Consider the following 26,976-nt stretch of genomic DNA (forward strand, 5'->3'; position numbering starts at 1 on the left):
AATTTTACATTAAGCCTAAAGCTAAAAGCTCGGCACTATGTGTCAGTCAGGCAGCTATAAATTATATCAAAAACAGTTCTTTCTGCAAAAACATTGCAAAGAAGAATACAAAACTTATCTATATTAATTCTTGCGTACCAAGGAAAAATTAGAAACCTAAATAAGTTTCTTCTTTTGAAAGTAACTCTTCAAATGCATTATCTGTAACCCAGAAGCGACAATACATGCGCCCAACGACATGATACTAAACCGAGCCACCCTTGCATTTGTTGTTTCGCTCAATGTTCGCATCTCAGCTTCTCTGTAAAAAAGATAAAAAAAATGTATAGTCAATATATGTGGAAAGCAAGAAAAAAGTAAGAACTTTGATTTCAGTATTGATTGTTTCGTGTATAAACGTGGAATTATACATTGAGTCATTCTTTCTGCAGACGAGAAACAGTGAGAAACCTGTTTATAGATGAAAATACCCCTGAACCTCTCCCTGCACAGGCGTATAAGTGTCCAAAAACAGGTTTCTCACTGTTTCTCGCCATTTTAGTTTCATTGTTTAGCAGCTCCCATTATATATTACCTGGATTTTAGATAAAGTAAATTCTCATGGATAGCCTCTACTGCTCCTTCGAGTTTCCTTAGCTCTAGCTCAACACCCTATAAGAATGAAAATTTCAATATTATTGTAGGAATTGATAGGTATTACTAGAGAATGAGAGCCAAAAGAAATTCAAATGACCTAAACACAAAATGGATGGAATGAAAAAAGGTTTACCTCAATTTTCTCTTTTCTAGCAACGGATTCCCAATCCTTGGCGGCAATTCCTATTTTCCAGTCGAGATTGACATTTGTCTCTCCTTTACCATGTTGACCATCAAGCCAGAAACATGCCAAGTAGTTTCCAGCCTCGGAAGTTGTCAGAGCAAACTGACCATATGTAATATTCTCCTTGTGATACAAGTCGTTTCCATATGGAGATGTCACCTAAACACACAAAACAAAATATATAATAGCACTCCATTACAATCAAGGAATAACAAATTTCAGAGTCATCTCTCCTACAACCAATTTGGTTGAAAAGGTCACATTATCCACTTTTCAATGTGTTTGCTCAATATTACTACCTCCGTCCAGAAATACACGCCTCTTTGCCAATGTAAGGATCGGAGGGAGTAATTTAAAATTCTATCTCCATTTTAGGCTCATGATCCCAAAATTGAGCATATCTTTCAATACATAACTTCCCAGATCAAATAACAACAAACCCAGATGAGATAAACATGTTCTAAATTGTAAATCGTATAGAATCAACACAAATTTATCTTATTCAGGATTAAGAACTCAAAAAAAAAAAAATCATTTTTGTTCGAAATTTGATCAACTTCATGTATAAATCATAAGCCCCAACAAGCAAAAAATTTAAAATTTTCCCAAATTCGATAATGAATCATACAAATTACCCAGATAAGAACAACCCCAATTACGTCAATCAATCTGTTTCCTAACAAAAACAATAAAAGTTTTGATTTTTTACTTTGACGGAGATGGTGGGCAAGTGATTATGATCCTGGGAGACGACGACATAGTCAGCCAAAACGACGACGTTAGTCTGGATTTCCTCAGAGACGCACTTGGTTCCTGATGGAGGTAGTGTTAACCAAACGGCTTGGGTTGTCAATAATTGACTTGCTAAAATCAAACAGAGACTTAAAGCACCAAATTGACTCCTCTTCTTCTCCATTGAAACGAAACGATTTTGACTTGATGATCGAAAATTTTCTTCGTCGTCGTGAAGACGTTTTCAAGACAGACGAAAGAAAACGTAGGGGGAAAAAAATCAGTTTAAGCTTGGGCTTATTATTGGTTTTTTGTTTATAGACGAGAAAAAGTCTGTTAATACTGTTTACCTGTTTGTTAAGAAGATATTTATTTATTTATGGGTAAAAAAATGCATAGAAACCCCTCTGAGTTTATGAATATTCTACAGTTTTCTCCCCGCAATATTATTTAAATAAGTTAACATCCTATCTTTCACACATATTATTCAAATTGGCCCCTGAAGGCTAACTCCGTTAGTTTTTTAACCTCAATGAGATGCGGAATTACATTATTGACTTAGACTTGGTCAAGGGCCGGTTTGTTCTGGTTTCGGGTCGAATCAGGCCAGTTCAAAAAAATTTAAATCAACCTTATCCTATTTTCTCGACATGTCCGACATACGTCAACAGTGGCGGAGTCAAGACCCAGAGGTAGTGGGTTCAATGATAATGTAATATTATAACATTAAGAGTTGAAAAAATTTGAGTCGCACTGCGAAATTTTTCAAACGAAACCAAACTTAAATCTATTGAAATTCAATTAATAACTAACAATCATCTTATAATAATGACATTTATTATCTAAATAGTATCTAATAAATATGAACTTATGGAAAAATAGTGTTTCAAAAGCTTAAGACTTGAAATTAAAGAAGTTAAATAATACTAGTTATGCATAAATATATAGAATAATTTTAAATTTTCAATGTATTTATTCTTGATCTTTCATTATAATCTTTTAAAAATTATTCTATCAAACTAACATGATATTTTGTGTGGGTTCATTTTCTTATAGGATAACTATTTCAAAATTTAAGGACCAATTCAATTTTTTTTTCAAAATATTGTGGTGTCATGTGACACTATTCTCATCGATGTGTCAACGGATCATGTGTCATGTTATTGCCACATGTCACTCCATAATTTATCTACATGTTTTTCTTATTGCCATGTGTCCATAATATTTTGTACACAAGTCATGAAATTATGCACTTCACAAAATGAAATTGACTAAAATACCTCGATGATTTCGTACCCACAGCGTGGATAGTGTCAATTTTTTTTTGTGTATCTTTAGTTTTACCGGTTCGCTTGGTGTTAAAAATCTAACGGAGTTAGATTTTAGGGGGCAGTTTATGTAATATATGTATAAGATGGGGGTTAAATTGTCTTACAATACACGGGGGAAAAATGTAGAATAGTCATAAACTCAGGGGTTATTATGCATTTTACCCTTTATTTTATTGAATTATTGAATTCTAGGACCGTCACAGAGTTGGCTACTGTTGGCTTTCAACTACACGTGGCATGACGTGGCATAAAAGTAAAAAATAAAGTTTTTTTTTCTCTCTCTCGCCGCGTTGTGCTTTGTCGATAATTTCTCTTCGAAAATATAAAATCAAATTCCCTTCTTCTAGGGTTTCCAATTTTAATTCATCGACAATTTGCGGAAAAATCTTCAGGTCGTCTTCAAAAATTGTTGTTCACAAAGGTAGTCAAGCTGTTCTCCAATTCGTATTTATGTTTCCGGTTGTTTGTTTCTCGAGAAAAAAACGAAAAAAGAAAATTTTATAAAGCTCGATATCTGGTTTTGTTCATCCGTATAGGTTGGTTGAATTGAATTTCGGTTTCGTTATCCTCTATATTGGTATACGTCTATGGATATATATTGAAAATATTGAACGAATTATAGTAAAATTGGTATTTGTCTTATGATTATATGCTGAGCTGAGGCGCTCAAAGTGATTAGTTAGATACTGGAAATTCGATTCTATTAGTAATAAGTGATAGTTTTGTTTGACGGTGCAGGGAATATATTGTTCTTTATTTGAAGCTCGGGGAATCAGCGTGTTTGCTTGTCAAGCATAGAAAATAATTAGGATAAGAAGTTGATCATTGTAAGAGATGCCTCGGGACTTATCGAGATCCAGATCTCGGTCACCTTCTTATAGGCGTCGGCGTTCACCTTCTCCTCACAAGTATACCAGTAGAAGGAGCAGAAGAGACTTGAGCAGTTCGCCGTATTCATCACATTCTTATAGCAGGTGATCCCGTTTGTGTTATAGCTATTATGGTTAGACTTTTTATTCATGTTAAGAAAAATCTTAAGGAAAACCATATTTGCTTTGTTAACTGTACTCATCTCAATATCTTACCCTTCTTTATTTATCATCTGTAGCTTGTTTCTTACACTCAGTTCCTATTAAAGTAGAATGTTAGAGTACTGGTACTGTTCAATTTTCACTGTAACCGAAAGAATCAGGCATTGTGTTATTTTCATCCGATGATATTTATGTAAACTTATCTTCTGGGATTTATTTACTTTCGAAAGTACATATTTCAATATCAAATCTAGATAAGTTGTGGCCACCATACATACCAACATGGAGGTCCAATTGTTTTTTTGTTGAATTTTGTGACATTGTTTAGGGTTATGAGTTTTCCCTCCAAAGTTGGATAGTAATAGATAGTGCTTACTTTCTGGTAGTTATCTGGATTCTGGCGATGATGTTGGGAAACACATCGCTCTCCAGCTGGGTTTGATCTACTCTCGCATAGATTTTAACGCGGATCATGTTTTGCTTATTTAATCATTTACCTTATCTGTGCCATTTGTCGACATATTGTGCGTGGCCGAGTGTTGGGATTTAATTTTATACTTGGAAAAACAAGAGAAATGCATTATAGCTGGTTGGAGCCATTAGATAAGAGGGCTGTAGGATGCTTACAATTCAAAATAAAATTGCGAATACTCGATTTCTTCCCATCTTAAAGGATGGGAAGTGAGCAGGTGATGAATGCCAATGGGTGTCTTTACGCTGCTCGATTGTGATATTAGCTTCTACTTATGCTAAAAGATCGCTCACTCAATGGTTATTCATAAAGTGTTGAGGTAACTGTACTTACTTCTATATCTATGTGATGCTAGATGATCAAACGAGAAAAAAGATGTTTATTTACGTGTTTTCTTATGGCTGAAGATTCTGGCTATTGCTCAAATTTTCCCTTTATTATACAGACGCAAAAGTCGTTCCAATTCTCCACGGCGCAGGAGAAGCCGTTCTCCCTCAAGACGTCATCGGAGTCGTTCTTTGACTCCAAGGCGTTACAAGAGGCAGAGAAGTAGGAGTACATCTCTGTCTCCTCCTCGTAAATCTTCTAGCCCAAGCCTTGGGTCAGCTGAGCGCAAAAATGCTGGTGAAAAACTGAAAATTGAAGAAGAGAAGAAAAGGTATAGCAGTTATCTATTTTCCTGAAACTATTCTTGTTTTTTTTATTCCATATTATCAATATCATTGGCTTCTGGATCTCTAACTATATTTTGGGAGGCATTTGAACATATTAGTTATGGGTTTCCCTGTTCTGGTGTTCTGTTGTAGTTGGTGAGTTGTTGCTGTCTTATTGTTGTGTACTTCAACATAACAAATTTAAGTGTTTCAAATATCAATGTTGCATATTTTTCTGTAAGATACCTTTTTCTGCTATCAATGAAACAGCTTTACTTCAAGTTAAAAAATTTGCATTTAGGCATTGATAGGAACATGCAGGTCTTGTGTCCTTGATTGGGAAATGGCTTGAGGTTTTTGTTATTGGCCCTGTCTGCCAATATAGGTTGTAGAGTTGGCAATACCGGGTGAGAGGCTCGAATCTCGATGTGTGTGTCATATAAATGTGGCTGGTTACTTTGACATTCTTCTCCACAGGATTTTCTGAAGGAAGATACTGCTATTATTCAACTTGTTATATTTGATGATCTGATTGGATGCCTCATTTTTCTACTGTTGACCGGTTTTGAAACTCGTTTGTTCTGATCCTGATTCAGTTAGAGGTATGCCTTAAGCATATATGTATAGTGCTGTTGTCATCATGGAAGGTTAACTTGCAAAACACACAAGAAGAGAAAAAGTAGAATTTTCAGGACTTTGCTATTATTTGATGTTATGTCACTGGATATGGGTACATCATCAACCAAAAGTGTGTTTTCCATCAAATCTTTATCGACATTTTCCTAAACTTTTTATTTTATCACTCCAGGCGTCAACAGGAAGCAGAGTTGAAACTTATAGAAGAAGAGACTGCTAAGAGAGTCGAAGGAGCAATTCAAAAGAAAGTTGATGAAAGTTTAAACTGCCCAGAGATTAGGCTTGAAATTCAGAAAAGACTCGATGAAGGACGCAAGATACTTCTTGATGAAGTCGCTGCCCAACTTGAAAAGGAAAAGGAAATTTCCCTTATTGAGGCTAGACGGAAGGAGGTAATTTATTTTAACAATTGTTTTAGCTCGCTTGTTGCACAAGATATTGAATTTTTCCATTTTAAATAGTTAATGTTTTCGCTTTACAGGAACAAGCTAGAAGAGAAAAGGAAGAGCTTGAAAAGATGGCTGAAGAGAATCGCCGGAGGGTGGAAGAAGCTCTGAGGAGAGATGCCGAAGAGAGGCTGAGGAAGGAGGAAGAACGATATAGAGAGTTGGAAGAGCTCCAAAGACAAAAAGAAGAAGCAATGCGGAGAAAGAAATTGGAAGAGGAGGAAGAGCGTAAGAAACAAGCTACTCTCTTGGGGAAGAACAAGTCTCGCCCAAAGTTGTCGTTCGCAATCGGTTCCAAATGAAAAGAATAAAACTTGTTGGAGTAAACTTTTTTCTTCTTCTGAAAATCAATGGACAATTGTAATGTATTGTCATCTGCACTATGAAGATTCTTATAATGTATTTTATGATTCGGTTTCATGTTTTATCTTGAATTTGCTATGGCAACGTATCTCTTTCATTCGATTTAAGCTTTGTACAATTTACAGCATGTCACGTTTTCAGTACATGATTTGTCTAGTCTAATTCAATTCGTGATATTCAAGACGTAATTGGAACGACCTTTTGGTTTCCATCCGAAGACAATGTTGAGTGACTTCGGTTGTGATGCGATTGTGAATTCGGTTGATAGTTTGCTCCACAAAAGTAGCAACTTGGAAGCACATGATGAGTCCAATTCAATTTGAGATTATCGAATTTAAGACGTATTTTAGGATTTTCTGGTTTACATCCGAAAACAACATCGAGTGACTTCGGTTGTGAAGCGATTGTGAGTTCCGTTGATAGTCCGGACAGAATTTCACAAAAGTAGCAGACTTGTAAGCACTTGACAAATCTGAGCGAGCGACTTCTGTTAAACTTTTCATTTTATTCGGTCCATCTCCAATTCTGCCCTACTTTATACTCTAACAGATTGGTCCCTATATTCTCAAAATCGTCCATAACATGCGGCACCAAAATTTGTGCTTTTGTAGTTCTCTCTTTTGAGAATTATCACTCTCTACTATTAATATTGACCAATCATAGAGTAGTATTACTTCTTTTCACCCTTTCGTTAATCTATTGTATAGCTGGAAAACTGGTTCTTGATTAAAGTTCAGGTTGCAATTTTCATTTGGTGAAGTTTCTTGTCGATCAAGCTTCACAAATTCGTTAACTTCTACTACAAACCACCGTCGATGGCAGAATCATAATGCTTCAACTATTTATTAATCCGACTGACACAATAGAATATATCAACGTCTCGATAGAGTTTGGAAACAAATACTCAAAATGTTTTGAGGTTTTACTTATCAGTTCATAATAGACGTTGATATATTCTATTATTATGATTATTAATATGTGTTGAGTCTTTGCTTCCAAACAGAATTCGTGATTAATAAATAGTTGTGAATATATCATAGGAAAATTGTATTTTATATCTCTTGCGAACACGGAAAACATACCCGTCCTTTATCAAATTAGAAATTTATACTCATCTTAGATCATTATGTTAAATAAATAAGTTTATCTACCTTTAAAAAGTGTCTGGTGGGTGGTGGCACCGTTTTACGTCAACATGGTGCTCTTTTAGACCAATCGCAAGATGATGTGTAGGATCTTAGTCATGCTAAAAGCTCACCAAAAATCTTGTACACCATAAGGTCCAAATAACTAAAATATCCTTAACTTATAAACATCTTGATCAATTGAAGGGTATTTCAGTCATTTCAGCTTTACGGTGTGCATGGTGTGCACCTTTTTTGTGTGAGTTTAGTTTGCAGTAGCAGAGTTATGCGGTGTTATATACAAGAAACAAAATATAGGGACCAATTCTTTAACTGTTATAAGAATACAGTGACTGATTTCGAATTTCCCCATTTGTTTATTCTTTGTAAAAAGCCGGTAATTAGTTGGGCCGTATCTTACCAGATCCTGACACGTGGCAAAAAGCAGTTTATATAGAGTGTGACGAGCGATCAGAAATTGTTCAGTCTCCATTTTCGACCTAGCAGAAAAAAGCAATGCCCTCTTTGACTTGGGTTCAGGAGAAGAGGAGTCGAACTCAGCAGGTGAACGGCGTTTCATGGGACTCGTCGTGGCGAATTTCTGCTTTTTTCAACTCTTCTTCCTGCTGAACCCAAGTCAAAAAGGGCCGTCGCAATCGCCGCCTATTCCGTCTTCTTCACTGGATTTGTTGTAGTTCTTTTAAGTATTCACTTCTAAAGATTCTTGCTAATGTAAAAGTGTTTCTGTAATTAGGGATTGCGATCTTGTCGTGATTCTATGATCAATTTGGGATTCTGAGAAATTAGGAATCTCATATGATTGGTCACTTTAATTCTGTTTTTCTAAACTCTCTAAAGATTCTTGTAAATGAAAAAATGTTTCTGTTTTAGGGATTTCGATATTTTTGCGATTCTATGATCCCATTGGTATTGTTGGATTTCCGATTATGGCTTCCTTTAGGACACTTATTATGTATGTAATCTCATAAATTTTGTTACTTCTTGAAGCTGAAGACGTTCAGGCAATGTATTAGAAAGCTCTGTGAGTTGTGTAATGAAGTTTCAATCGAGGATGATGGAGCCATGATCATCACTGCTCAAGATGAAAAACACACAGATTTCAACACTCGAGGAGCCATCATCACATCAACTGTCACCGAGGTATGTTTCTCCTTTCTCGATTGTTAACCCTGTTTGGTTTCTGAGATTATTAGAACCTAAAGGGAATGAAAATTTCTTCTTCTTTTTTTATCGTCTCACTCAACTGATATGACTCTCTTATCTCTGTTCTGTTAACTGTTTTGCCGATATGCATTGCAAACTACCCTGTTTTGATTTAGAATGGACGTTACTTGACGAATGGTGGAAGTAAATATTAGTTGCTTTGATCTTTTGATAATGTGATTCATAGGAATAATAACTGTTTGCAGCAGATTTCATATTCTTTGTCCCCAAGTTTCCTTTTTTTCAACAATGTGAAAATTCATGTATGGTTAGGTTCTCTGAACGTAATCCATCTTTTCAGTGTTCACAGTGTCATAAAAGCTTCCTTTTTCCCTTCATGGCTAATTTGTTCATAATATGGATGTTTTGCTTAAATGAATGGTCGAATTGAACTTTGCTTGTTATAAAAGTTTCTGTTTGCAGCAGATTTCATATTGTTTGTGCCCGAGTTTTCATTTTTTCACAATGCTCGTTATATAACTAGGGAATGAATTTTTCTTATTAGGTTCTCTGAACAACATCCATCTTTTCAGATTTCACAATGCTATAAAAACATTTTATTGCTAACTTATTCATAGGATGTTTTGCAGGATTGCATTGAGGAACCAGAATTGGAACCGGAACCTCAGTCTGAACCTATTCCGGAATCTGCACCTGCCACTGAACCAAAGCCTCAACAAGAAACTGAAGAAGCGAAAGTGACAAATAAAAATCGGGAGCCTCTTGTCGAAATCGACTGTCATTGTGGTGAAAAATATCATCTATTTTTCACTGAAGGAACGTGCTACTATGAGATCTATCACAAAGCTTGTTTTTAAGCCCAAAAAACGGATACGAAAATCATCTCTGCCAAGTAAACTTCAGAATTCCTTGCTGTTGAAGCTGATTCCTTCTCTTTCCATTGTTGATGAGATTTATTCTGCTACATTGAAGGTCAAGCCACTTGTTGACCCTGATTTGGTTAGTTCGTGACTTTACTTTACGGAAGGTTCTGAATATTGGATTTTGATATGAATTCTTTAGTCATTTACTCTGTATAAGTTGTCAATACTCATTTGTTTATATGCAATACTTTAGAGGATCAATGGTATATGTTTTCAATACACCTTTGTTCATAAGCAATAAAGTTTGTGCGTTTGTTTTCAATGTTTACATAAAAGCCATTTAGCTTTACTTTGAATTTATATTTATCCAAGCTTTGCTTTGATCCTTCAGTGAAGTAATCTATAATACTCCCTCCGTCCCTAATTACTTTTCACTGACGATAGTTGTCATACTTTATATAAGGAAACTAATACGAGATTGAGAAAATAGGAAAATAATAGTCTCGACAAAGAAACTTTGATGAAAGTCGTATATTAGAGTTAGAACATAACATGTGTCTACATGACTACATTCAAACATAACGTCTTAAAAAATAGATCAAATCAGACTAGGTATTTGGTCTTCAATTCGTCATGAAGGTGTAAACAAACCTATCCCAAATTTTCCAGTCAATTCGGAATCGATATCCGAAGCTTCACAAATTCGTTAACTTTCTACAACAAACCACCGTCGATGGCAGAATCATAATGCTTCAAAAAAGATAGTTAGCAACAATAGATTATTATGATTCATTCACTCTTCATTTGACAATAGCAAAAAAGTTGCTTGTTTATGAACTGTACAACATGCCTCATCACACAAAACAACTTTTCTTTTATTAATCACAAACCTTGCAACAAATCATCACAAAGAAGGATTTTATCTTGAAAATCTTACAACTTTCATAGTTGTTCAGGGAAAACTTTCCCCATGAAATTGATGAAACGTTTGGCGTAGACTTTTGGCGCGACGACAGATATCGACAATGGGTCGAATTTCAGCGATTTAAGAGCATGTTCTGTTCTCTTTTTAACGTTGTAGGATTGCAGAATATCAATTATCCCCATGTAGAGAACAACATCATACACTTCGAAAATTTCTATGTCCGATGATTCAGAATCCAGCCATAGCTTGTGATTCGCCTGAGCTGGCATGTTTACACCTAACTGCACTCGTAACCTGGAAAAACAAAATATGAGTCCTCGAGTTAAAAAATATCTTAGAAATTCTATAGTTTTCCTATACATAAGCTAGCTACCTTCCTGTTTCGGGGAGTATAAGATCAACTTCCTTCTCGCCGAGGGAGAACGCTCTCAACGCATTCCCTCGGATGTGAGGACCTGGCGCACTCCTCATAACACTTGGCTCATGGCTCACCAGAAGCAGTCCCTTTGGAGGAATTAACAACCCCCCTTGAGATGTTCCACCTACAAGATATAACACAGTGACCAATTCCTTTCACGAACAAAAGAAAATGACCAAATCGTGTAAATTGATAAAGTAAAGGGACAAATTCAAATTTAGTTACCTTCAATGGATGCTGAATTGTCATGATCAGCAGCTGCATGAGGAGGTTCTAAGAAACCTTTCATATGATCAGGAGCTCTAAAATGTAATCCTAAAAGAAGACTGTAATCAATAATATTTTGCGACTCCAAAAAATTACAGTCCAGAGAAAGTTGTCTGCAATATCGAAAAAAACAGCATGAAGGTAAGAAAAATTTATCCTCCTTTCATATCTAGAAACTAATTTTGTGCAGATAAATGAAATATCAACTTACTGGAAAAGAGACTCTCGTAATAACTTGTCCATGCAAAAATCATAAGCAAGATCAAGATCTTTAAGAGTCGTGTTCTCTTGAATTTTATGTTTTTCGGTAATTCTTCCATGAGATGAGCCTTTAAGATCATAACGCTGATGAATTCTCAACTCTGTACAAAACATATTTCCCATCACCACAAACCTAACCTTTCTTCCACCACTTAATTTTATCTGATGCAGCCCAAAAAATTTTGTTATCAGAGTGTTCTCATGGTTTTTCACATGGTGGTAATAATCCGGAAGCATCCTCAAAAATACCTACGCGATAATGATTCGAGTTAAGTTTGGAATAAATAAAAGTAATTTCTTGATATTAACTTTTGAATGGGAAAATTTTCTAACCTTGAGTTCAGATCCTTTTAATGTCTTTATGACAAATCTATCATCTTTTGAAAGATAGAATAAACTGCCACTTTTTCCGGGAGACGAAAGTTCCCTGAGACCATCATCCCCACAAATGGACATCATGAACTCTGCCGGATCTAACTTAAACAGCTCCCTCAAATTCCTGATGAATTAATTAAATTGTAACAAAGATATTTCCTAGTTTATATTATTTCAAATGAAAAATAGGAAGATTGATGAATGAAGATTTACCTAAAAACCATAGGGCAATAATCTTTCCATTGAAAATCAATAGAACGGTGTGGAGGTGTAAATTGTGAGCCTTTCCTAGGAAAATACATTCTTATTCTTGCTCGATCACTGAAATCAGAACCTCTAACTTCCCGAGAAGGTACTGGAGTTATCTTTCCAACAGTGTACCTGAGAAACTTGAAATTAAGAAAAAAACAAACAGAAGCACTGAATTTTGATATTTAAATTATAAAAACTCCATTTACAGAAGAAAAAAGTTAATTACCTGATCCCGAGTTGCAAATTAAGCATCAGATAGTAACTCCGGTGACTATCAAAAATCTGTATACAAGATTTCTTTTTAGTTTCCTTTGCATGGAATAAGTTCTTTGCTTTTCTTTTTGACAAACTGGCTGAACTTTTAACTCTTTCTTTAATTAAGACTCCCTGAATATATTCCCTTTCATAAATCAATGTATTGTCTTCTTTTCCTTCATCTTCTTCCACACCATTTCGATTTTCGTCAGAGAATCTGCTCGACGAATCTCGACATGTCACTGATTGATCAGACAATTCAGCACTTACATCTAGAGATGATCTTCTACGAGATGCTCGTCGAAAGGAATTACTTTTAATTATACTACCGATTGGAATCCTTTCAGAAAGGCTACGTGCAACTCTTGGCTTTCTTTCATGATCCAAATCTAAATTAGACAATGCAACATTGTCTTTATTACTATTAAACTCTAATGAACTACCTATTGTCTTTAGTTCAGGAATATGTTTACTTCCAGCTGGATAAAAAGTCCCTTTCCCATCTTTTAACCCTTTGGACCAAGTTCCGAAATAATAAGATCCATCCTCACCAAATTTATAAATTCCGAAGCCGTCTCTAACCCCATTAGACCAAAATCCATCGAAAACGTCGCCGTTTCCCCACTTCATAACTCCTCTCCCACACATTTTTCCATTACTCCAATGTCCAATGTATGAGTTCCCATTACTGCTCCAAGAATAACTACCACAACCTTCATGAACATTTTCTTTCCATGACCCTTCGTAAAAATCTGAATTACTGTAATCTTTTTTACCGAAGCCATGTCGAATATTCATCCTCCAACCTCCTCGATAGATAGAACCATCCATGCTGGTGAAGGTTCCTGAACCATGAAGATAACCACCAGAGAAATCTCCCTCGTATTTAGCTCCTGACGTCCACATGATCTGTCCTTTCCCTGTCATTTTACCGTTTTCCCAATCGCCGTCGTAAATCGTTCCGTCTGCCCATGTATATTTTCCCCTTCCATGGGGAACCGCTCCCTTGTAAGTACCAGCATACACATCTCCGTTTGAAAATAAGTTTTCGTTCAGTCTGCAATGAAACCCACATAATATCAGCAAACCATATATGATTTCTCAATCAGAAAGATGTTGGAGTCATTATTATATATTTTACCTTTCCATATCTTCCATGATTAATGATCTTAACATAGGCATCTCTTCCGGCTCATCACTCAAACACGAGAATTCGTTTCCGGTTAATAACAGAATGCCCTTTGAGACTGATAGATTAAAGAGAATGTCATTATAAATACTAAAATGGCATCATCTTTAGCTTTTTAAGGTTCCTAATTCCTATAATTATCTCTTCATTGTTTCAGAAGAAGGTTCCGTTTCAAGTACAGAATCTATGTATTGTCAAACCATCATTCATAACATGAAAACCAAACATTAGGCATATATATCTAAGCATAAAATTCAACCAAACACGAAATTAAGCATAAAAATTAAGTAATAAATAACTCAAAAATACCCAGAAATCACTTCTCATTTCAATTAACATAATCAAATTAGTTCAAACTGCTAAAATTCAATCTAATTAAGAAAACCCTAAAATGATAATTAAAAAGGGTATGATTGAAATCAAACTTACCTGAAGAAAATTACTTCAAAATGAAACCTTTTTCTTGATTGAGCTCAAACCCAATGCTATATTGCTTGGTGGCGTTTTGAATTTAATGTCCCAAGAAAAAGAAAAAAAGCATAAAAAAGTTTATTCACCTGAAAAATAAAATACTAATATAAGAAAAAAAGAAAGCATCTTGCATTAGAAAATACATATCAATTTGAAAGCTTTGGAAAAAGATTACTCACAATCCAGATCCTCTCCTTGAGATAGAAATTAACTTCAAAGTCTCTCCTTTTTGAAAAATAAATAATTAAATAAGTAAAATCCAAATTTTTTTAACCGTTGAGACAGCTCACCATACACTTACACAATCTTCTTCTCTGCATAAAATCTTGAAGAAGGAAGGAGGTTGTGTTGTGGTGCTCTGTTATGAACAGATCTTTAGATAAAATACAGACTAGCCATTAAGGTTTAGTATAATACAATATTTACCCACTTATGTCTTAGAAGTCAATAAAACGTCCCTTACTTTGCCCACATTGTAATTATTACTATATCTGAAATAAATGTTATTTTATCATTTTTAAATTTATTTAAAAATTAATATATTTGAATTATTATTATTATTGTCTGATTTTTGGAATTGATTAAAAAATTAAATCGACTTCTATTTAAAAGATGGAGGGTGTATTTTCTTATCCTACTCTTCATTTATATTAAATACTTCGTCCGTCCCGAAAAATAACTTACACAATTTTCATTTTTATTTGTTTATAATTAGTTGCCCACCTAATCTTACTCAAAAGTCAAACTTTTTGTTGTTATAATATTTTAATACTTAAAATGGCTAAATAGAAGTGTATTTTAGTCTTTAATATCGACAATCATTAACTTCTTTAATCTTCATAAAACTCCAAAATATATTGATTAATAATAGATGGAGTAGGGTAAATAAGACTTTTGAAGTATTTCGTCTCATGGCAAGAATCAGGGGTTAATTGTGGTTATTTTAAATATAAGGAGGGGAAAATAGTATAAATGACCAAAAGTAAGGGGTTTGTTTACAATTTACCATGTTTCTTTTCTCCACATGGGAGAAAGAGAAAAAACTGCTGAGAAGACAAAAATTGGCTTCCACGAATAGGTGTCGCGCGTCATCCTGCCACGTGTCATTCAGTGGACATGTCATAATTCTTTTGTTTATCTGTTTTTAGTCAGACTGACGGCTGACCATTTGCTAACCTCAGAAACATGTTCAATAATCATGTTTAAGGAAATATCTAAACAACTACTTAAACTTTTAATTCCTCTTTTAGAAGCATCTGTCGGCTTAAATTGCAATACGTATTTGGTATATTTTCAAGTTAAAATTTTCAAGATCGTTTATTTTATTTTCTTCGGAACGTCGGTGAAAACTTAAATCATTCATTCTTTTTTTTTTTATATATATATTTTGATAATATTAAATCATTCATTAATAATATCCAAAAAATTCAATTATATTTTCTAGGTCGTTTAATTAAAGTCTAGAGACAGATAATTTGTTATTTTCTAAAGGAAAAAAAAAATAGACAAGACCGATTCAACAGTATTTTCAAGGTCATTTAATGAGAAATTTTTTTAAATCAGACAGATTAATCTCCATTCTAACTGTCAATATATAAAATGGTTTAAAATTGATCATATAATTTTTTTCATTCATAAAATATCTAAATCGAATCTAATGGTTAAGGATGTGAAGACAAAAGATTATGTATTTTTTTTTGTTTATTAGTTGTTGCGTGTAATTTCCACTAATTTACGTAAGTTCCCACTTCGATGGTTTTTCTTTATTGGAAAAGTTACATGTAGTTATTGTTATATTAGTAGTGTATAGTTTAGACTTTATGAGAGAAATTAAAACAAATCATTAATACTATTCTGATCGATAACTTATTAAAATTGAGTTATATATCTCATTAGGTCGTCACTTCATGTTTAATATATTTTTTTCCTATATAACGAGTTTAATATTTGTGGAGCGGATTTTTAATGATAGATCGTATATATTAACTATTAAGCATATATATATATAAAAAAAAAAAACCGAGTTAAGCAATTTATATGTGGGTTGCCACACATGTAAGTAAATAATATTTTCTTTTGAGAGTAAGTAATTAATATTTTAAGCATAAGTTTTTATTTATTTATCAAAGATATGGAGTGATTAATTTTCTGGGGCTGACCTAATTTGAAAGATGAAACATAATTATTTAAAAATAATGCTAAAGTAGGCCAGCAAATTAAAAAGCTATTTTGTTTGGCAAAAGTAAGTGGGGAAGTCTTATAATATTATTAAAAGGACCAAAGATTTACACACAGCTCATCTCGACGTGGATTCTCCTGCTCGTCTCGTTGCATTACTGATCAAGGTGGCCACTAGTCGATTCAGGTGTCTATTGATTCATAATTTGAAAAGAAACATTATAATAAAAGGATTGAATGAATTATTTGAAGTTAATCAGTAAAGTTTTATGCTTAATCACGTTGTAAGGAACATATATAAATTCATAATAATAATGGAGGGAATATATACTGTGCGTGTATGTTGTGACTTTAAAAAATAAAAATTAAATGATTCAATTTTTTTTAAATATTATTTACTACTTTGTGAGTGATTTTTTTTTTATTAATTACACATTGAATGGATGTGAAGCGAAGAATCACTATTTTTTTTTTGTTTAAATATGAAGGTATGGTTTATTTTCAAAAAGTAAATAAATAAGAAATGAAGGTATGGTTTTTGAAGAATCACAATTATACGAGGTCGATTTGTAGAGGATGTTTTTAAAACACCAACGATTTTTATTCGTTTGGAAGAGAGGGTTTTATTCGAAGATTATTGATAACTTTCTCTAAATCGATTCCATAATTTTATTAATTTATTTCCTTCGTTATAAAAAAAAATAAAAATCGAAGAGCACGTGATTAAACACACGTCAAGTTATGTGGGACTTTCTTAACGAGTCAATGATATCTATAGAAAAATTGTTTTTCCTTTTGTAAATGGTACATTTTCTCTTATAAAAAGGAAAGAAAATAAATTCACTCATTCGTTAATAACAAATCTTAAACGAAATAAGAAATGTTATTTATCAGGGGCGGATCTATGTGCTTTTTTGAGGACCAGAATCCCACCCAAATTTTTAAAAAAATAAAAAATATGCTAAAATACTATATAACTTATGAGGTTAGTTATGTACATAATAATGCATTATGGCATAGTGGTAAGTCCTCTAACTTTCAATCTTGGAGTTACTTGAGTTCAATACCCAACTTAAGCAATTTTTGTATTTTTTTTTATTTCTCCAGCATTTTATGTTTTTTCTTTACTTTTCAAAAAAAAATTTCTACTCCCAACTCAAACAATTTTGTAAATTTTTATTTCCCCAATATTTTATGTAACTTTGTTTTGATTTCTTTTTAAAAATATTTTTCTCATCACAACATCACTTACTTGAAAAAAATGATAACAGTGAAACTAAAGATATCATGTTAGTTAATATATTTAGAATACATTTTATTTTTACTTCAACAGATATTATCAATTTTTTTAAATAGTTTATTTTTATCCATATTTTTAGAATGATTGTAACATGTAAATTTTCAAATTTTATTTTTAATACTAAAATTTATTTAAATGAATTAAAATTTTCGTGTAGTAATAAAATTAATTATTATTTGTGACTAATTTTTTTCATGAATATCGATTTAAGCTAATAAAAAAAAATTTCACGGTACAATTTAGATTTTAAATCCATAGTAACTTTCGGTCCCTCTCGACGTCCAATCTTAGATCCGCCCTCGTTATTTATCCATTGCTCTCCATAATGTTAATGTTTACCACCCAAATAGAAAGAAATTTTGCAGTTAAAATGAATTCTTATTGGACTCACGAACACGAGTTTACTTGAAGCCCAAAGCAGCTGTCTTTGGGGGGTTGGACTTGAATGGCAAAGCCTTAAATATAAAGGACTAATGTACATAACACAAACACATGGGGATGAAAAAAACTAATATATCTCTGTTTTCACTTTCATCCGTCATCTCGTCTCTGTGATCTGTCAAGTATAAAGTACAAAGGAAATGGAGATAACTCCATTCCAACTCGGTTACAACTCAGTAAGCTCTACAAGATTATAGGGACATTTGTTTGCACTTTTTATACCTCTTAATCTGAATGAATCAGGTGTTACTCTATTAAAATTGTTTGTTTAATTTAAGATTTGGGCTCATAATACCACTTAATACCTCTGAGCGAATCAGATTAAAAAGAGTATGAAAACAATTAAGAGACATGAGCCTGTATGCCCAGCGTTTAACCTGCCAAGTTGAATAGCTTGGACAGCAAGCCACTTTGAATAGGTTTTGTGTTGCCATTTTCTTTCCCGTCAAGCTTCTCACATAAATTCGGAGGAACGTCGACAGCAGGATTGCAGTTAAAGAAACCATGTGGCACAAGCATAAAACCGGTACGTTCACAAGGCATAACTGGCCAATCTTCCAACCGAGGGACATGTGTGACTCCAAACACATACCATAGAACTACATTTGCTTCTTCCAGAGATCAATTCTTCTTAACCCAAGTAGCCAATCCTTCACCAACTCTAGGATTTTGATTAGGAAACTCTCCTCCAGGATACATCTCATTCGGATCGTATCGTGTAACCCAAAGATTGTGCTTCAAGAAAGCTGCTCTTCTCATGAACTTGGCATCAGGACTTGCATACGGCAAACAGTTTGAACCATGTGCAAGCTTGTAGGCCGTCAATTGTCCTGTCCTGTTCACAGCTCGAGTGTTTCTAACAACCCAATGTCGAGCTGCCGACGGATTACAATCGTGCATCACTTCTAGTTCGGATTTAAGAATTCTCTCTTCAGCATAGAATGCATTGTGGCGTGGGTTGTGCGCACTGGGTTTCTCGAATTTAATGTTGACCTCGACAACCTGATTCCGCACCTCCTCCCCAGGCTTGCTATCGACAGCCATATCCATACGAGCGATGAAGAAATGTTGGTGAATCGGTGCATACAGGTCAGGTGCTATCGTCGTATAGTATTTACGAAATTCTCCAGGTTGTAATGCTCCTAAACTTAAAATTCCTGTAGGTTTAACCTCGGCCTCAATTTTCCCATCCTGATAAAAGTGCCAGTAGAATGCATACTCATAGTTTGCTATTGTGCATACAAAAGAGACCGACAACCTCCTTGATCTTCTAACTTCTGATAATCCTGTTCTCCAATCTTGATGTTTCCACGACATACCGTGGTCCTTTTCATGTAAACATACACAATTCTCGATGGTCTCAACGCCTCCGGTAAAATTCGTCATGTGAGCATCAAAGTACTTGATATAGCCCAGACAATCACATCCCTTCCTTAGAGAAAGTGCATTTTCCCAAGGCCGTCTTCTCCAGCATCAAAAGCATTTTTTCTATAATGTGGTTCGTTGGGGTCTCCATATGGTACCACCATCTCCACAAAGCACAGCCTCTCAGCGACAGACCTTCGACCACCATTTCCATCGACATACGCCATAGAATGTATGACCAAACCTTCCTTGGGAGTAAAACCGATTCTGAAATTCCACTTCTGCCATTGAACATAATGGCCATTGACTCGAAAGCTTGGACTTTCAGGCTGAACAATCCGTAATGGCTTCACGTCACTTCTATCGACGCCACCTCTCGATTCACCAGGCGTATAGTTCCTCAATGGGTCCGGTGGCGGCACGGGAATGAGTTTCCGGTCTGCAAATTCAATCACCTCCATGTGTTGCATATCAACAAGTACATGGATGCCTCCAACCGATTGGGAGTAACCATTTTCCAACGGACAGTTACTCTGTTCGGTTCTACAGATTATGAGTGGTTTCGCAAGCCGGCGGCTAGGAGAGTCAGTGTCACTGTAATAACCTACACACCATGGATCAACCATTACAAGATCCTTATCATCAATACCCCTTTTCTTCATTGCCTTTATAAATGGAGGAAAATCTTTCACAACAGCTTCACAAGCAGCATATTCTTCAGCATCCATCGGAGGCTGGACGTCTGGAATGACTTCAGACGATATAACCTTTCCCCTATGATGTCCGCCTCCTCGAGTTACAGCATGAACCTCTGTCAACTCAACAACCCATATACTAGTCTCGTTTGATTTTTTGTTCTAGGAGGGAGATTTGTAGGAATATTGATGGTTTTAGGAATTTGTAGTGATGGCTGAAAAGGAGGAAAGAAATATGCATCTGCTAAAGCAACAACTTGCTTTTCAGGTTCTAGAAGAACTACCTCGATAAACGCATGCTATCTCTGACCTCGGGAGTTTCTCCAGCTGCTCTGACTGTCTCCACAGCGACGTAAATCTCTGCAGCTGATAAAGGGTCCAAAGGATGGCTGGTGTGAGTTCTCAGCATTCCTCTGGCGGCGTTAATGGTAATTTCAAGCTGATCGTCAGGACGACTAATATCCAGCAAATCTTTAACAACGTCAGGCGTGGCGTCAGAGGCTGAGGAGTTGCAACAGGCGGCGGCTGCGGCAGCTGAGGATGGTGGTAGTGGTGGTGGTAATGACGGTGACGCGTTCTCTTGCGTAGTTGAGGCCATCGTTAACGGATAATTAAACTTGGCAATTCCTAGACAATAGTACTATTATTATTAATGCTGACTTACAACAATCACTATCTATCTCTTACACCTTATTGATGCAACATAAACGATCATTATATAGAGAGATACATTTCTCAGTTTCCTGAAAGGTTTACGAAATATGAATCATAATCCTTAGAGGAATATTAAGAGGATAATCGCCAAGTTTCGCATACCTATAATTAATCCTAATCCTAACAGGAACATTAAACGCAATTACTACCTCAATAGAAAAAAATATAGAAGAATGTTAATTTAAATTATAAAAAATTTCGCAATAAAAAAATAATTGTCTAAAATGATTTGAGACTTTGGAGTCAAAATTGAATTCTTTTTTTTTTCTTTTTTGTTTTTTATGCCTAGTACAAATCTAGTCTCATATAAAAAAACGTCTTAAATATTGGGTCACGTTTTTGATTGATAAAAATTAAATTCTTTTTTATATTTTAGAAAAACATAAAATAAAATCTCTTTGTTCTTAACATCTTTTTGAATTAATATTATTGAGACCCCTAAAATAGATCGGAATTATAAAATTATTAATTTATAAATATACAATTATCTTAAAATCATATTTTGGCATTTTAGGATAAAAAGGTCATCAATCGAGTGAATTTACTAATTTAGCGGGTGCTATATTATCCGTTAATTTTACGCTCAAGTACGATATAGCTTCAGCCTTCAAGCCCATAGAAGTCATTAGGGTAATGGACTTGAATGGAAAATTCTTAAAATAAAAAAGGACTAATATACATATTATAAACACTTAGGGATGAAAGCTACTTTATCCAATTATCTCTGTTTTCACTTTAATCAGTCATCTCTGCAATTCTGTCAAGCAAGGAAGCTCAACAAAAATGAAGATAGCTACAGTTGGAATTGTTCTTTACACTCTCCCAACTAGTCAACTACCATTTAATCTTCTCGGAACTCCATCAGTATCCCATCGTCGGCCAATTTCATCAATTCATGCTTCATCGTCGTCGACGACCACGAAAGAAGCGCACAGAACGACACGCACAAGGCCACATTCAAAGTCTTACTTAGAGAGACAAGACGCAATTATTCAATTTCTACAGTCAACTGACTTGGACTCAGCTCTTCTAAGGTTTCTTTGATTCTTTAATCTCTTTTTGATTCTGGGTTTTGCTGTTACTGTGTCAATCGGTTTGATTTTTGAGACCAAATCGTGCACTTTCGTGTTAAGTTTAGTTGTTCTTCTGGAATTTGTGTTTAATTGTTGGCATTATATGCTTGACTGTGTTATCTTTTCCCTTTTTCATTTTGTGATTCTGTAATTTTGTGTATAGGTTAGGTGGGATTCTAAAGGCACCCGACTTGAATGTCATTTTGCGGCAATTTGGGGAGCAAAGTAGATGGGAAGAACTTTCTAAGGTGATTGAATGTGTAAAATGTATTTCTTCGTTTGCGGTTCTTATGTTATTATGGCTTATTTCTTGTTTGGCAGCTTTTCGAATGGATGCAACATAATGGAAAAGCTAGTGCTTCGTCTTACAGCAGTTATATAAAGTTCATGGGGAAAAGCTTAAGCCCTGTAAAGGTCCTGGAATTCTACAACAACATTTCAGACGAATCGATCAAAAATAACGTCTTCATATGTAACTCTATCCTTAGTTGTCTGGTCAGGAGTGGGAAGTTTGACAGCAGCATGAAATTGTTTCAGAAAATGAAGCAGGACAGCCTTTCACCAGATGGTTTTACATATAACACGGTATTTATCGATATTGAATGGCGATATAGATACTATTTGGCCATTTTATCATTATTAATTGTATTTTTTTTGTCAAGCTGTTTACTGGTTGCATTAAGATGAAAAATGGGTACGACACTGCAATTAAGTTGGTTCAAGAGTTGAAAGATAATGGTTTGAAGATGGACGCTGTGATGTATGGGACAATTTTGGCTGTTTGTGCTTCAAATAATTTATGTGAAGAAGCAGAGAGATATTTTAACGAAATGAAGGGTGAAGGAATTTCACCAAATATTTATCACTATAGCTCTTTGCTTAATGCTTACGCTTCAGATGGAAACCATGAGAAAGCAGATTCGTTGGTTGAAGAAATGAAATCTTCTGGGTTAGTACCAAATAAGGTTTGTTTTGTAATGTCATTTCATGATTTAGCATTTTTTAAAAGTTAATTACCACTGTATAGATTGATATTTAACGGTGTCGCTGTTTGCAGGTAATGCTTACAACTTTATTAAAGGTGTATGTAAGAGGAGGCTTGTTTGAGAAATCCAGAGAACTATTAGCTGAGCTAGAATCTTTGGGTTATGCTCGAGATGAGGTAACATTGAATGTCAATATTTTCTGCCTTTGTAAAGTTTGATTCATATTCTTGCAATGAGTTGGTTGTCTAACACAAGTTGACTGGGCCGAGTTTGCGATTGACTCAGTAAAACCAGTTAACTCAGTGAACAACGAGTTGACTGGATCGAGTTTGGGGGTGACTCAGTAACACGAGCTGACTCAGTAAAAAATGAGCCAACTCGGTCTTTGCGAGTGACTCACTGAAACGAGCTGACTCAGTGAAAAACGAGTTGACTCAAACTCTATAGACCTGTTCATACTCGCTACAAACTCCCGAGATGATCTGGCGAGTCTTTGAGTCTGCTTTCGTAGTTCAAAATAGACTTAAAACTTAAAGCTGGGAAGACAAAAATCCCGAGCTGACTTTACTCTTTTTTTAGCTTTTTTCAGTAACCGCTAAAGCCACTAAAGTCTGTTATTTTATATATTTCCAGATGCCATACTGTTTATTGATGGATGGTCTATCAAAGGCTGGGCGACTAGATGAAGCAAGAACAGTTTTCAATGAAGTAAAAGAAAAACGTGTCAACTCTGGTATGGTTAGATTTTATTTCATTTTTTCTTGCTGATTGGTGCAAATTTCAATGTACATTCTGGGTGATCATGAATTTTTTCTTTCAGATGGCTTTGCCCACAGTATTATGATAACAGCATTTTGCCGAGGTGGACTTATTAACGATGCAAAGGAGTTGGCAAACGAATTTGAAGCAAATCAGTATGGAAAGTATGATTTAGTAATGTTAAACTCAATGCTGTGTGCTTACTCTAGAGCTGGTGAAATGGAAAGTGTAATGCAGACAATGAAGAAGATGGACGAATTAGCAATCAGTCCTGATAAGAATACACTGTCTATCCTAATTAAATACTTTTGCAAAGAGAAATTATATCTTCTTGCTTACAAGACCATGGAAGATTTGCGTAGTAAAGGCTACCAACCCGACGAGGTATGTAAATATATCTATTTTTTTGGGGTAATGCTATTTCTAGGAATTGAAAATGCTCTTTCTAGGATTGAACACCAAGACTGTATATGTGTATTGCAGGAACTTTGTTCAACCTTAGTTTATCATCTGGGTAAAATTGGAGCTCACATGGAAGCATTTACTGTTTATAATACATTGAGATATAGCAAGAGAACGATGTCTAAGGCACTTCATGAGAAAATTTTGCACATTTTACTGTCTGGACGGTTACTCAAGGATGCTTATTTAGTTGTAAAGGTGATATTTTTATTTTATTTTTACAAATTGTTAATACATCTATTTCACTTCCAATTTTCTTAATTTTTTTTCCTATCAGGATAATGGAGGATTGATTTCTCAACCTGCCGTGAAGAAATTTGCTGTTAAATTTGCCAAGTTTGGTAATATCAACATGATGAATGATGCTTTGAAGGCTGTTCATAGTTCCGGCTACAAAATTGATCAAGGGATATTTCATTTCGTCATTTCGAGATATATTTCACAACCTGAAAAGAAAGAGTTGCTCCTGCAATTGTTAGAATGGATGACGGGGCAAGGCTATGTCGTTGATTCGACGACAAGAAACCTAATTCTCAAGAACTCTCAATTATTTGGTCGTCAGCTCATTGCTGAGATTTTGTCTAAGCAGCATGCTATCTCTAAAGCTAATAGATCTTTAGATTGAGAGAGATGATGGTGGAGCCAGGCAGGTTTCTCAAGAAAACCATGGTCCCTATAGCTATAAAAGTTTCAATTTTTGACATGTATATTCTTTAACCTATACATTTCCGATTCCGGGCTGTTTGTTCACTGGAAGCAGCAAATTTTGGGTTCTAGACTCTAGCTTAGGATTCAAATTGAGGACGAACATAATTGAATGTGCATTTCATAATTATATTTGAATGAATTGCTGTATGATACAGATTTAAGTTATACTAGATTGACATGAAATTGAGTTTCTATTATTCAACGAATAATATGATGCATTTGCAGCTATCAGCATTAGTTTCTAACAGTATCTACAGGATAAAATTGTATTCTATCTGACCATGCATTTTCTTCTTCTGGAATCAAATCCGAAATGCATTTCCAAACAGCACTGTTTGTCTTAAACCCACTTCCGAATGCAATCTGCCAAATCTTGTCTCCTTTCTTCACCTTTCCTTTTGCTTCCAGGTAGCAGAGCTCGTACCAGAGGGAAGACGACGACGTATTTCCGAACCTGTACAGAGTCATCCTAGAAGCTTCTACATCTTCTTTGGTCAACTTGAGAGTGATCTCCATAGCATCAATCACAGCTCTGCCTCCAGCATGTATGCAGAAATGCTCGAACGCCTTTTTGAAATTCGGTATGTAAACTTCTCTTTTCTGTTGGCTGATTTTCTCTGAAATGTATCGGAGAACTACCGACCATGCATATCGAACCTGTTCGGAGAATGGCAGCACAAGCGGGCCTAATTCCGATATATTGATACGCAAAGCTTTTCTGGCAACATGAACAAGTGCTCGTGACAGGGAAACTCCGACATATCCGTCTTTATCAGGCTGTTGAATTACAGAGCAGTAAGCTTCATCGTCTGAACCCGCGTGGGTTCGGATGACATGAAGTAGCTTGTACTTTGCTGTGTTCCTGTCTTGTTTCTTGTTAGATAACAGAATCCCAGCGCCTCCCATTCGGAAGATGGTATTAGCAATGAGCATAGATTTGATTTTTCCCTTGTAACCATTCGGAGAGATGGCTTCCATACTTAGAACCAAAGCCAACGAGTTATTATGAACTTTAAGAAGATCTTTGGCTAAGTTTATCGACAAAAGTCCCGCACTGCAACCCATTCCACTCAAGCTGACGCTTTTCACGTTGCTTCGCAACCCGAATTTGTTTATGATCATCGCTGAGATCGACGGAGTAGGACAGAACAAGCTACAGTTCGTCACCAATATGTCGATGGATTTCGGGTTTATTTTATGCTTCTTGAATAGATCTCTGACGATTGTGAAGAGAACTTCTTCGACTTCTTCTTGAGATTTTTTTATCGAAGAGCTTGGCGGTAACTCGTGAGTTGGAGGAGGTACACAAGCTTCATCTCCAATTCCTGATCTTTGAAGAACTTTGGCTTGGAAATCGATCGTCTCTCTCACAGCGTCTTCATAGTTCTCGAAATGCTCGATGAAATTAGAGTACGTGACTCGCAAATGATCCGGTGGACGATAACAGACGAAATCGAGGAGGAAAATCGATTTTGACCGGAAAGTAAAATAGGCAACTATGGGAACTAGTAGTAGAAAACCTGATCCTGCTAGAATGTAGGAAATTGAGAAATCAGTGGAGACGTAAGTCATGATCTTTGAAATCATGTTTTTCTTTTTGTTGATTTTCAGATGACAGAGGTTATTTAATGTTAATTTAGTTTTATAGCAAGAGAGGAGTTATACATATGCAAATGCAACCATTTCTCTCTTTTGGTTATTACTTGCTTTACAAGCAAAATTTAGGGTTTCTCTTTCTCTCTCACATGCAATTTGTGGTGGCGTAAATTTATCTGACTTCTCTCTTATATATATAGTCCTGGAAATACTGAGAGATGAAAAACTAGCTTGGCGCCAAAAAAGCTGATTATAAGCAAGTTTGTTGAGCACGCAATATAATTTGATTAAGCTCTAAAAACCTTCAACCCTAAAACCAATTCAGACCAAACGGTTCGATTTGATCCAGTTCGATATTGATTTTAATAATTTATATCGAAATTGGAAGGTATTAATTATTAATATGTCATTATATTTCGACCATTATCTATTATAGAAGCATATTATTAAATAAAATAACTGAGCGATTCGTATTCGAATTGAAATGGTATCCGTCATGAACCGATTCGAATCGGGTCGTGAATAAATTCATTTGCATTTACGGTAACTTAGGTCACACGTATTTCATGGTTCGATTTTTTTCTCCTGAGATAATAGCTTGCAAACGCCTTTCATGTCTCCTGTCATAAA

The 26,976-nt window shown here is 35.1% G+C and overlaps 5 protein-coding genes and 1 pseudogene across 6 annotated transcripts; 2 read left to right on the forward strand and 4 right to left on the reverse strand.

The window, feature by feature from the left end:
- Positions 1-156: 156 nt before the first annotated feature.
- On the reverse strand, positions 157-1,736 carry LOC139884013 (transmembrane emp24 domain-containing protein p24delta3-like). The gene is made up of 4 exons (XM_071868096.1): positions 1,530-1,736; positions 770-979; positions 575-651; positions 157-301 (listed from the first exon to the last, which is right to left on the reverse strand). Exons 1-4 carry the CDS (start codon positions 1,734-1,736, stop codon positions 157-159), a joined length of 639 nt encoding a protein of 212 aa, XP_071724197.1.
- A 1,981-nt stretch (positions 1,737-3,717) lies between these two features.
- Positions 3,718-6,423, forward strand: LOC139884014 (uncharacterized). Of its 2 annotated transcripts, none has more exons than XM_071868098.1 (4): positions 3,718-3,857; positions 4,832-5,044; positions 5,848-6,100; positions 6,157-6,423. In XM_071868098.1, exons 1-4 carry the CDS (start codon positions 3,718-3,720, stop codon positions 6,421-6,423), a joined length of 873 nt encoding a protein of 290 aa, XP_071724199.1. The 2 variants fall into 2 exon arrangements, with proteins under 2 accessions (XP_071724199.1, XP_071724200.1); XM_071868099.1 differs by having other exon boundaries at positions 5,848-6,067.
- Positions 6,424-10,598: 4,175 nt separating this feature from the next.
- Positions 10,599-13,591, reverse strand: LOC139884008 (phosphatidylinositol 4-phosphate 5-kinase 7-like). Its single transcript, XM_071868093.1, has 8 exons — positions 13,551-13,591; positions 12,381-13,466; positions 12,116-12,283; positions 11,861-12,026; positions 11,478-11,776; positions 11,225-11,379; positions 10,955-11,123; positions 10,599-10,875 (listed from the first exon to the last, which is right to left on the reverse strand). Exons 1-8 carry the CDS (start codon positions 13,589-13,591, stop codon positions 10,599-10,601), a joined length of 2,361 nt encoding a protein of 786 aa, XP_071724194.1.
- A 4,769-nt stretch (positions 13,592-18,360) lies between these two features.
- On the reverse strand, positions 18,361-20,457 carry LOC139884009 (amine oxidase [copper-containing] zeta, peroxisomal-like; annotated as a pseudogene).
- A 1,088-nt stretch (positions 20,458-21,545) lies between these two features.
- Positions 21,546-24,667, forward strand: LOC139884011 (pentatricopeptide repeat-containing protein At1g10910, chloroplastic). The gene is made up of 9 exons (XM_071868094.1): positions 21,546-21,796; positions 21,999-22,083; positions 22,157-22,420; positions 22,498-22,800; positions 22,893-22,997; positions 23,455-23,554; positions 23,642-23,964; positions 24,064-24,240; positions 24,320-24,667. Exons 1-9 carry the CDS (start codon positions 21,546-21,548, stop codon positions 24,665-24,667), a joined length of 1,956 nt encoding a protein of 651 aa, XP_071724195.1.
- Positions 24,668-24,984: 317 nt separating this feature from the next.
- LOC139884012 (3-ketoacyl-CoA synthase 7) lies at positions 24,985-26,322 on the reverse strand. The gene has a single exon (XM_071868095.1). It carries the CDS (start codon positions 26,320-26,322, stop codon positions 24,985-24,987), a length of 1,338 nt encoding a protein of 445 aa, XP_071724196.1.
- Between the last annotated feature and the right edge of the window lie 654 nt (positions 26,323-26,976).

Source organism: Rutidosis leptorrhynchoides, unplaced genomic scaffold (assembly GCF_046630445.1).
Source record: "Rutidosis leptorrhynchoides isolate AG116_Rl617_1_P2 unplaced genomic scaffold, CSIRO_AGI_Rlap_v1 contig490, whole genome shotgun sequence".
In the NCBI taxonomy this organism is placed as follows: domain Eukaryota; kingdom Viridiplantae; phylum Streptophyta; class Magnoliopsida; order Asterales; family Asteraceae; genus Rutidosis; species Rutidosis leptorrhynchoides.